The sequence below is a fragment of the Podarcis vaucheri genome (assembly GCF_965113315.1).
Source record: "Podarcis vaucheri genome assembly, chromosome: 1".
NCBI lineage: Eukaryota > Metazoa > Chordata > Lepidosauria > Squamata > Lacertidae > Podarcis > Podarcis vaucheri.
In genome coordinates, this window is record NC_138759.1 from 135,443,228 (window position 1) to 135,455,546 (window position 12,319).

At 44.1% G+C, this 12,319-nt stretch overlaps 1 protein-coding gene across 1 annotated transcript in view; it reads right to left on the reverse strand.

Annotated features, from left to right (window-relative positions):
• Positions 1 to 1,653: 1,653 nt before the first annotated feature.
• The window catches only part of LOC309528650 (uncharacterized protein C21orf58), an 18,563-nt gene continuing 7,897 nt past the window's right edge, over positions 1,654 to 12,319 (reverse strand). The window contains exons 4-8 of the mRNA XM_082216269.1: positions 10,711 to 10,825; positions 8,451 to 8,590; positions 4,926 to 5,134; positions 4,238 to 4,306; positions 1,654 to 1,829 (exon numbers count right to left, since the gene is read on the reverse strand). Of these exons, the coding sequence (XP_082072395.1) occupies positions 4,264 to 4,306; positions 4,926 to 5,134; positions 8,451 to 8,590; positions 10,711 to 10,825 (507 nt within the window). The 3' untranslated portion in view covers positions 1,654 to 1,829; positions 4,238 to 4,263. The remainder of the gene's footprint in view (positions 1,830 to 4,237; positions 4,307 to 4,925; positions 5,135 to 8,450; positions 8,591 to 10,710; positions 10,826 to 12,319) is intronic.

Here is a 12,319-nt window from a genome sequence, read left to right on the forward strand (position 1 = left end):
ATTGATCTGCTGTGTGTATGTTTTGATGGAGTTCTCTGTCAATGATTCACTTGCTATCCTTGGAACTAATCCATGTCTTATTCGGACTTTTTGGCATTCCTTAGAAGGTCTGGTGGCTGTGTGGCGTTCCCTTGAGTCACTGCTCTCTCACTCTCTCCCTTCCCTGAACTGGATTTTCCCTGTGCTCCACAAATTCAAAAATAAGGGCAAAAAGGGCTTCTAAGAGCTGGTGGGTGTATGATTCTCCTGTATGGAGCCTGGACTCCACCCCCCAATAGGAGCCAACTCCTAGGGGCTGAGGTCCCTTCAGGGGACCTCTCCCATAAAATATTTGAGAGGGCACAAATTTGCATACTTTGTGTCCTGCAAATTTGTGTCCTCTTTTACAGATAGAGGGTGATTATGAGATCCTGGCAGGGTTCACTACATGAAGGCCAGGCATCCACCTGGCCCCAGTCCACTGGGCTGCTCTCTTTGCCAAGTGATTTCACTTGCCTGGGCATTCGGCTGATTTCCCCGATATACTGTTGTTGTTTTATAGAATATTTGAATAGGCTGACATTTGTTATGATATGCTATATCTACTGTCACCATTAACATTTGATCTTAACTACTTGCTGTGTGCTGATGTAGACCTGCCCAGAAAACAAGGGAAAATGCCCGCAAAAGACACATGTAGGGGGCACATGTAGATAAATGTACCCTGGGGTTCATGGAGCAAAGTTTGTAGGTTCATGGAAAGACACCCCCCTTTTCCTTCGCAGCACAGACTCCACAGGTTTCCCTCATTGGCGCAATTCCCTTGTTAACGTATTTACAGTACTAGCAAACTGAATGGGGTTTCTCATCTTCACTATGGGGAATCGTTAGCAAAAACTCACTAAGGAAACTGCATTATTTGCCTTTTCTTCTTCTATATTCTTCCTACTTGGAAGTATTACCAATAAAACAATGTGATTTGAACATGATTCACCCACCCTGAATCTAATAAAGAAGATTGCAAACCTGAACTTTTCTATATAGACTGTTGTTGTTGTCTAGTTGTGTCTGACTCTTCATGACCCCCTGGACCAGAGCACGCCATGCACTCCTGTCTTCCACTGCCTCCCACAGTTTGGTCAAACTCATGTTAGCAGCTTTGAGAACACTGTCCAACCATCTCATCCTCTGTCATCCCCTTCTCCTTGTGTCCTCCATCTTTCCCAGCATCAGGGTCTTTTCCAGGGGATCTTCTCTTCTCATGAGGTGGCCAAAGTATTGGAGCCTCAGCTTCAGGATCTGTCCTTCCAGTGAGCACTCAGGGCTGATTTCCTTCAGAATGGATAGGTTTGATCTTCTTGCAGTCCATGGGACTCTCAAGAGTCTCCTCCAGCACCCTAATTCAAAAGCATCAATTCTTCGGCAAGCAGCTTTCTTTATGGTCCAGCTCTCACTTCCATACATCACTACTGGGAAAACCATAGCTTCTCTGAGTTATTCAAGCCCCTTCGCCATGACAAGGCAGTGATCCATGAAGGAGATATAGACTGTAGTATAGTTTAAAACCTATGTATAATGAAACCTTTGTATAATGATTGTATTCTTTGGATGTATGTAACCAATTGTGTAACCATAAATACAACGTACTATGAGAATGAAACCAATAGCTATGTATCAAAGATGCTAAAACTTTATTGAAGCAAACTGTAAATGGATACAACTCTTCCCTTAAGCAAACATTGCCCAATGTAATCTTCATTTACTGCATTCCTTCCTTATTTCAGGTCACAAGATTGTTGTCTGCTTGCCTTCCAAGAAGGGGTTCACCGCACTCTTCATCTCATTTCATGCTGTAAAGAAAAGACTCCTTGCTAAATAGTTCTCACCACACATCTGAATGCCAGTTGTAGCAGATCTACCACTTACCACCAATTAATAAAGTAGCAGACTCACCCTGCTTACTGCCCCAATTAAATATTGCATGCACACCTCGTGGTAAGCCCCTTAAATGAATTTCTACCTTTTACCACATTTCATCTTGCGGGGGTGTCTTTTGTGAGGGAAAACATAGGGATTAGAGTCTTAGGCAGGAGTCGGTTAAACAAACAAGTAAAGTTTTATTAAAAAGGAGTTTGTGAAATAAAGTTGGTTCAGGAAATCCATTCTTTCAAATAGAAGTTAACTTAAACTAAATATAAAGATGTCACTTGCTTCTAGAATAGGTGGTAAAAGGCTTAACTAAGTTTCGGCTAATTAGTTGTTACTGGTGTTACAGTCATATCTCGGGATGAATACGCTTCAAGTTAAGCATTTTCGGGTTGCACTCCGTGACAACCAGGAAGTAACAGAGCACGTTACTTCTGGGTTTCGCCGCTCACGCATGCGCAGACGCTCAAAATGTGTCATGCGCATGCGCAGAAGCGGTGAATCACGGCGCGCAGACGCGTGTTAAGTTCGCTTGAGGATGCGAATGGGGCTCCGGAATGGATCCCGTTCGCAACTCAGAGGTACCACTGTAAAATTAAGTAATTTTTGCACAGCACAACTTCCTTCACAGATTAATTCTTTGGTTCACAAGTGAGGGGCACTTTTCCTCAGTTCCCCTCTTTCTTAACAATCCCACTCCAATTTGAATTAGTAAAGCAGACCCAGGGGATCCCCACACCCCTTGTGAATGGCTTGGGAGTCTTCTTTTTCTAGAAGAACCCTCCCCTCCTGACTGGAGTCCATATTACCACATCTTCTCCCTTTCCTGCCTCAGACTCAGCCTTCCAGGTAACTCCTGTCTATCTTCCCCAGACCCTCAACTCAGTCTCCCCATCTAAGTGGCAAGGCTCCTTCCTCTGGCTATGGATAGTCTCCTCAGAGCAGATGTTCCAGTCAGATCTGAAACAGTTCTCCCTCGGACAAATCCTCTCCTAATCCCTTTCTCCCATCCCAAATCCAGCCCTGAAGGACTTCTCCCTCAGAAACAGCTCCTCTTATTTTCTCTCCAAAAGTGCTGGCTCCACCCCCTCCCTTCTGGCTTGCTGTCTAGGTATCCAATGGGAGAGAGGCTCCCGCCTTCTGGTGGAGTTTCTGAGGAAAAGCACCACCGAACTGGTCTGGCTCTGCTGTCTGTCACTCACACCAGTCTTCAGTTCTATTGTTATTTCTAGAATCCTGTTATCAACTCCAGAGAAAACCCTCTTCCTAATTGTCATGCCTGTCAAATGTAAATGTATTTGCACGCTGCATCTTTACCTTGCACCTGTGTATCTTTTGCAGCATCTCATTTCACGTGTAATATGATGAATCTCTGACACCTTATGCTGCCCCAAAACCTAAGCTATAAGGCTCCCTGCTCATCTTTCGACAGGCTTCTTTGCTGCTCATCTGTAAAGACCCAGTTGCAACTAAGAATAAAAGATCAGAGCTTAAAGCTGCCTTGCTTCACTTTGATTGGTTACGATCAACCCACTCTTTTCAACCTCAATAGACCCACAAGGGGTCTCAAACCTCCCTTCGTATTTTTACAACAGTGCTACTGAAATGTTTTATTATTTTTAACCTCTCTTTCATTGATTCACTGTTACTCACCCATTAATCACCCTGAGGCAAGATGCTTACCTCTGTGGGAAATTACAGGCCGGCTGAGTTTTCAGCCAGCTCTGAAATCTTTATTAAAAATGTAAACAATGACCTTCTTTCTGAAAAGCTAAAAGACTGGATGAGGAATAGTTAATAGTGAAGTGAGAAGTGAAGTGAAAGCATATTGAGTGATGTGTCAGTTGAACTGTCATCTGAAGTGGTACCCAGAAGTGGACCCCATTGCTGGTGGGGATTAAGGTGAGGATGTGGGCAGCTAAAGCATCTCTGGAGTAGATAGTTTAAGATGCAGGAAGGAGATCTCTACCCAGAACTGCCTGTTTCAGCCATTTACTGTCAGTGAAACAGCCAAGTACCCCCTTCTGGTGGGGCCAGAAAGATGATCCCAAACAATGTCAGTCAGATTGGACAGTTCTGAATTATGCACACTATCCCTGAACACCTACAGCTTCTTTCACCCATTTACCTTCTGATTTAATTATCCTCCCAAGAAAGGGCTGCTTGCCACCCACTAGATGCCCCAGTCATTGCTCATAAGCCTGCTTTAGAAACACCATAACTTTGATCATCATCTTAAGACTTATTATGACATGGGCTCCTGGACTAATAGGCCAAATTCACATGGAGAGAAGGACCAAATATGAACACAGGAAGACTGTGTTCTGGTTACCTTTGCTAGTCAGGCACTGTAGAAGTCTACAAACCCGGGGGTAATCCAAGCAGTCCATTGGTAGGTACACTTGGAAGACAGAACAAGCCATTAGAAATATGCATTCATTGCAAGGAATTATTTTATACATGCACCCTTGCTTTATCATTTAGAAGGCATTTATATGACATTTAAAAACTGCGGCATCCTATATATGAGTTTGCAGAGGGCTGGGAGCTCATATGAGACCTGGTGCCTGCCTTGACAATTGAGCCAAAGTAGCCTGAATTGATTACTTTCTTAGTTCTCAAAATAATGTTAGGTATTGTACAATGGTACCTCAGTTTTCGAAAGTCTCTGTTGATGAACATTTCGGTTTTTTAACTCTGTAAACCCGGAAGTAAGTGCTTCAGTTTTTGAACACGCCTCGGAAGTCGAACATACCACATGGCTTCCACTGAGTGCAAGATCCTGAGAGCTAGCTGTCAGCTATTGAGTTTTCAGTTTTCAAACATTTCAGATCTTGAATGGTTTTCCGGGAATGATTACATTAAAAAACCGAGGTACCGCTCTATCTTTGTGCCTCTGTTACAGCCAGTAACAACATTGAAATAAAACTGAATTGGGAATACTGTAAGAAACCAGCCGCCTTTCTAACGAAACCATGTTCCTAGCGTGGCAGCCTATTGACTTACATATATTGACTTACACATACGCTGCAGATGTTGGGATGGGCAGGTGATGTAAATCAGGTGGGAATCCTCCCAGTGGTGTGCCAAGGCCAGGTTGTATCACAGAAGGGCCCATGGAAAAGCCAAGCTGAGATGGGATGGCTGGAATCCCTGGAGGTGTGTAGTGATGATGATGCACTGTTGGGGGTCGTGACTTCTCTGTTCTTACTAGAAGCGGAGCAGTCAGCTGCAGGTAGATAAGAAAAGGAAGGTGTGTTACATTCACCCAGCTGTTGGGATAGGCAAGAATAAGGTTCAGATTCTGAAGCTGATCCAGTCTGTAGCTTTTTGGCTTAAGATCCCTCTATGTTTTAGCCCCACAAACAATTTCAATAAACCACTGGCCTGTTTCCTCTGCAAGAAATGTCAGGTAAAATTATAATCTTTCTTGTTGCAAGGTATGCAGTATATTCCTCTTTCACTTGTTTTATTTTTTTGGATCAAAGATCTTCGTAAAATCAATACTTCTGCATAGTAAGAAATGTTTTCCAAAGAGTTGGTAGCTAATTTCTGCCTGTTTCAATAAAAGACACCTTGCTTGTCTTTTCTTCCATGCTTGGATTGGCAAGGGAGCAGAGCAAGTTGAAGACATTAGAGGAGGGATCGGGAACCTCCAGCATCTGTGCCAAACCTAGCCTGCCAGGGGTTCAACTTTGACCTGTGAGGCAGTTTTCCCCAAGCCATGCCCACCTGCCCCACACCTTAGATGTGGAGAAAGGACAGATGAAGCTGCCAGTGCACAACTGGGAGCCTTAAAGTGCACTCCCAACTCCGCATTGGAAGGGAAAGCAGGATTCGGCTCTATTGCCTATCAGCTGATGGGTAGTAAAGCCAAAGTCTCCTGGAGTTTCCCCATGGAGAATTGACTCACACAGCAAGTGCCTACAGAAAGTAAACTCAGTGCTACCAAACCGATGAGCTGTCTGAAGCCCAGGTGATTTAAAGCACTGTGCAAGGGGCTTACTTGGCCTGGAAGGCTGGGATCTGAGGAGAATTTGGCCTGCAGAGCCAAAAATGTTTCCCCCTCCTGCTTTAGAGATTAGCGTGGCTGCTCTACTAATCTCTGCCCAAATGCCCAGGAAAACAAAAAAGTCTTTGCCTAGTACCAAAATGATGACAATGTTGATGCCAGGTGGGTCTCCTTGGGAATAGCATTCCATAGATGGAGAAGCTACTACATAAAAGGCCTCTCCTTTCATCACAAACTTCTGGAGGTGGCATGCAGAGAAGGGTCTCAGAGAATAATCTCAGGATCTGGGCAGGTTCATATGGGTAAAGGTGGTCCTTTATGTGTCAAGTCATGAGCTGCATAAGGTTTTAAAGGTCAAAACCATCCCTTTGAATTCAGTATATAAACCAGAGGTACTCAACCTTTTTATACCTACCGCCCACCAATGCATCTTTCTTGATGGTAAAATTTCCTTACCGCCCCCCAGTGCTCGATGGAAGGAGGATTCAGCTCGTGCCGTAGAACCCCCTACCGCCCACCTAGAATCCTGAAACGCCCACCAGTGGGCGGGAGGGACCAGGTTGACAACTCCTGATATGAACAATTGACAGCCCGTGCTGCCAGGTCAGAGCTTGTGCTATATGTTCATGCCTCTCTCAAAGAGGCACAAAGCACCTCCTTGGCACAGCCAGTGGTCCCCTCCCTGCTAAACGTTAGCATCTCAGCTCCAGGAGTTTCTGAATGAGATGGATTATCTAGATCCATTTCAATCTGGTTTTAGTCTGGATTTGGTAATAAAATCATGATGCCTTCCAAATTTCATACAATCATAGAGTTGGAAGGAAACTCAAGGACTGTCTAGTCTAACCCCCTGCAATGAAGGAATCTCAACTAGATCATACATGACAGGTGGCCATTCAACCTCTGCTTCAAAACCTCCAGGGAAGGAAAATCCACTACCTTCCAAGAGAGACTGTTCCACTGCCAACAGCTCTTGCTATCAGAAAGTTATTCCTGATATTTAGTCAGAATCTCATTTCTTGGAACTTGCAGCCATTGCTTAGAGTCCTAGCCTCCAGAGCAAAAGAAAACAAACTTGCTCCATCTTCCATGTGACAGCCCTTTAAATATTTGAAGATGGTTATCCTATCACCTCTAAGTCTCCTCAATACAAATCTTTATTACGGTCATAAACCAGCATAAAAGGGTGGGATACAGTCATTTAAAATCTGAAAAGTGTTTTGGAAAGCTAAAAGGTATTAAAACAGAAGGTGAATATAAAAGTCTGTAAGAATTTAAAAGAAGCTAGAAGAAGGCATTGGGTGGGTGTGGAAGAGCATAAAAGGTTGATGTATAAAAAGACTTTAACTATTAATTTACAAAGCACTCCAATATGTTCATTAAATCTGGTTTGTGGCACAGGTCCTCCTCCGACGAATTTTGAGCACTGCTGTGCAGAATCTAGCAACAGTGTGTGTTGTAGCAGGATTGGTATCTGAGAGCATCAGGGAGGTATAGAACTGCCCCTGGGGCTTAGGAAGTAGTGGGGAAATCAGGCTAATACAAGTGTCACCATTTCTATTTGTCCCGAGTCACAGGGGTATTGTCTCTCCAGGTAGTCCATCTTCCTGTATCGACCTTCAATAATGGCAGAGGGGAGGGCATGACACAGAGCCAGTCTAAAAGCCCTTCGCTGTTTAGGAACTTTGAGTTTAGTTAGATATGCCATAGGGGGGGCAAAGTACCTGGTGGATTCCCTGGCAATAAAAGTTGGAGTCCTGGCTAGATCCAATTGGTGCTACGCGTTGTTTAATGAGAGCTTTAGCCTGATCATATCCCATGTTAAGTGGAAGACCTGGAGAGAAGCCCAGGGATGAGATTTTAGTTGCCACTGCCTGTTTCCACGTGGATTGAAAGTCATCGTTCATAGTTAGTGGGGCAAGGCCACGGGGAAAGGAAGATAGTGTAAGCCAATAATTGACTATGGTCACCCACACTCTAGCCTCCACTTTTGTGAAGCCTGTCTCTAGTCTTAGAGTAGCATTAGAGACACATTTTGGAACATGAAGGCCTGACCTTAGAAATTTGGATTATACAAATTCTAGTGGTGCAAATTGGAAAAGGGACTCAAGTGGGCACCATAGAAAAGTTGTGCTATTGGCTTGGCTTCAAATAATTTGACTCAGTCTCCTCTTTTCCTGGCTGAACAAACCCAGCTCCCCCAACTGTTCCTCATAAGGCTTGCTTTCCACACCCTTGTCCTCTTGGTCACCCTCCTCTGCACACTTTCCAGATTGTTAACATTATTTAAGTAACAATTACATGGAGGGGAGGAAGAGCTTCTGTGGAGCTCATAAGCTCTCTTTTCAAATGTACACTTTTTTTATTTGTTATCCCCACCACCACCACCACCACTGGCTGTGCTCATTGGCCCTGCGCTGTTTTGTTTCTCTGAATTTAACTTCAAGGACACCTTGCGAGTTATTGCTGATCTTCTCCTGACTCCCGCCTTGGCAATCAGATAACATTTAGTGTCCTTTAAAAACAAGTTTACCTGTTGTCCATGGTGAAGCACAGGAACTCCATGCCCACCAGCTGGTGAATAGGCAGGTGGTGGCAGAGATTTCAACATCATGTTCTGCATAATAATCTGATGCATCTGTGCATTTTGCATTAGCATCATTTCCACCATATCTAGGAAAACATGAAGATCAGGATCAAGAGACAACACTCCGCTTACTACATAGATCACAACAGAATGCTAGGGAGAAGCAGCCTTAATCTTTTCAGCTCAAAAGCCTTTGAATAAAACCAGCCCAGCAGCAGCTCTGTCTGTTTCCTTTGTACAGTGGTGCCTCGCAAGACGAAAAGAATCCGTTCTGTGATTCTCTTTGTCTAGCAGTTTTTTCGTCTTGCGAAGCAAGCCCATTGACGGATTAGCGCTATTAGCGGCTGATCGGCTGATCGGATCATCTGATAAGTGGCTTAGCGGCTTAGAAAAAGGGGGGGAGGGGAAAAAACCAGCAGGAACTCGCAAGACATTGTCGTCTTGCGAAGCAAGCCCATAGGAAATTCGTTTTGCGAAGCACCTCCAAAACGGAAAACTCTTTCGTCTAGCGAGTTTTCCGTCTTGCGAAGCATTCGTCTTGCGGGGCACCACTGTATTCTAAACTATGAAAGATCAGCAATATATGTAACTTGGAGTGATTATTTGCAAACCAGTAATCAGGAAGGAAGAAATAAAGATGCCTCTAGAATTCCTTTTATCTGTGGAATGGCACATACTGCGTAGTTGTAGACAGCAGGTCTGCCAGAGGTTGGGATAATGCACCCAGTGTATATGCAAATGTGTGGCAAGCAGTGCTTTTTCTTTTTCTCGAAAAAAAAAGGGTTCTAGTACTCACCATGAAGTTGTTACAGTAAGTGCCACACCTTTAACTTTTTTTTAAAGGTGCCAGTACTGTATACCTTTGTGTATCCCCAGGAAAAAAGCACTGGTGGCAAGACCAGTCCTTCACTATGCAGGAAAACAGATGCGAAGAGCTTTAACTGTATTATCTTGTAACTGAAGTGTCAATCTATATGTGATGCTGAAAATCGATGAAGCATCTCCTGATCTTTTCTGTCCTTGTGGGAAACATCCCAAGTATCCAATTTTCCCAACTTCCATACATAGGAAAGAAGCTAGGATGGATAATTCTGAAGGCAGCCCATCCCTTCTAGTCCAATAAAATTCAGACTGCCCCACCAGCTGCATAAATGTTTTTTCAAAGTTGGGAGTTCTTTCAAGTATCTGCTATGTCACACCTGGTTTGGCCCTAGAAGTACATTCCTAAAATGGAGATGGAGTAATTGGCAGAGGAGGAAAGGGACTAGCCATCAATGTCTTTCTGCTCATTAGGGGTAAATGGTAGAAGGTAAAGGACCCCTGGATGGTTAAGTCCAGTCAAAGACGACTATGGGGTGCAGGGCTAGTCTTGCTTCAGGCCAAGGGAGCTGGCATTTGTCCACAGACAGCTTTCCGGGTCATGTGGCCAGCATGACTAAACTGCTTCTGGCACAATGGGACCCTGTGACAGAAGTCAGCGAGTGCATGGCAATGCTGTTTACCTACCCGCTGCAGCAGTACCTATTTATCTACTTGCACTGGTATGCTTTTGAACTGCTAGGTTGGCAGAAACTGGGACACAGCAACGGAAGCTCACACCATCACACAGATTCGAACCGCCAACCTCCCAACTGGCAAGCCCAAGGGGCTCAGTGGTTTAGATCACAGCATCACCTGCATCCTGCGTCATAGGGGTACCCAAAGAAAGACAGGAAGAGATCCTGGCTCTCCCCTTACTATGATTTGACTTTCCTACATACTTCAAGGGTTCACTCTCTGCTTTCCTTGCATGGAAGCATTCAGCAAAGTTTACATCTCCATTGTACTCTGAAAATGTGGTGCAGTTAAATAAACTCAGAAATAAGTTTGGTTCTATGTGGGCTGCCAGCTTGCTTCAGTTTGTAGCAAGGCACACCTTAGTTCACGCAGGCATCTCTCCATGCTATACTGTACATGCAGGAGGGATGATGTGAGATGGAAAAATGCTCGGCAAATCTGAAAAGGGCCTCACAGCCTGTTTCCATGCCTCTTTACTCAAAAGTAAATCTCACTTAATTCAGTGGCTCTTAATCCTAAGTATGCACAGGGTTGTAAGACATTCTGTAATTCTCTGCACATTTAACCTACGTCTACCCAGAAAAAGTCCCCCGTTTTCAATGCACCCAGAAAAAGTCCCCCCGTTTTCAACGCATATGGGATTGCCCACCTTCCTTAATACTGCCAGAGCGAGGGCCTGGGCAAGGCTGCGGAGGTGGAATCTGGGTAATGAGCGGTGGATGCTGAGGAATCTGCTGAATAATGGTTGCTGGCTGCTGAGGCAACTTGGAAAAGAAAGGAAGCAAAAACAAAATAATAACTGATCAACGTGCAGCCAAAATCCTAGACTTTGATTAAATCCTGTCAGTACTCAATACACTAGGCAGCAAATACTGTAAACTGATACATATTTTGTGTTCAGTTCATTATTGGACTAATCAAGGATTATTATTTTTTACAGTTTCTTCTATGTCTGGTTTGCACGGCACATTAAATCACCATTAAACTTAGAGGCATCATCAACAACTGCTAGAGAAGTTCGTCTTTTTCCAAGGATTCCTTTTTTTGTGTGTAGACAGAACAAAATTGGTGTGTCTAAGCCCCCAAGTATCTTAAAGACTGCCTCATGTCCTATAGTCTCTCTCTCAGGTGTTAACTGACTTCGGGTGGTTTCCCCACCCTTAGAAGTTCAGGTGTGATGGCGGAAGAGGGCCTTCTCTGTGGTAAGTCCTTGGTTGTAGAACTCTCTCTCCAAAGAGATGTATCTGGCACCTTCACTGTTTAGCTTGCCTGACTCTGCTTTTGTCTAAGAGTGGGACTTGTCCTCTTACTTCAACACCTGGCAAGAGTCATTTACAGCTAACTTCAACACCTGGCAAGAGTCATTTACAGCTAACAATTGCAGAACAACACGATCCATTTTTGTGTAAAGCCACAATTATCTGATAGTTAAGGGGTTGGCCCAAAGAACAGGAGGATTATGCAGCTACCAAAAAGGAATAAAACATTTTGTAGGTCCTATGTGAATGTTAGAATCCTATTTGTTGCCTCCTAGATATGGGTCCTGCAGGGATCCAGTAGTGTTAGCTATAGATACACTATCAGAAAGTACTTTCTCTCATACTTTTTATATTATGTGTGAAAGCTATTACAGTGGTGCCCCGCAAGACAAATGCCTCGCAAGACGAAAAACTCGCTAGACGAAAGGGTTTTGCGGTTTTTGAGCTGCTTCGCAAGACGAATTTCCCTATGGGCTTGGTTCGCAAGACGAAAATGTCTTGCAAGTTTGTTTCCTTTTTCTTAACACCGTTAATACAGTTGCGACTTGACTTTGAGGAGCAACTCATAGAACGCGGTGTGGTAGCCTTTTTTGAGGTTTTTGGTGATTTTTGAAGCTTTCCCAAAACTTTTCCGACACCGTGCTTCGCAAGATGAAAAATTCGCTAGACGAAAAAACTCGCGGAACGAATTAATTTCGTCTTGCGAGGCACCACTGTACTATGTGTCAGCTTCAGGTAATCGGCTCCCCCACCCCCCGACAGTAGATAAGCAGAACAAAGAGAAAGGAGTCTTCTTACTAGTTATAACCTTTAATGATCACAGTGAGAGAACAAAGAATCCATTTCCTAGGAATGGCGGTGCTCCCAATTAAGAGTTCCACCCCTTCCTCCCTAGTCACCCATGTCACTGTAACCTGAGTTCCTACCCTCTGTGCTTTCTGTTCTGCCACTTTATCAGCTCTTCTTGACCTTGGGGAGAGTGGATGAATGCTTTCCAGA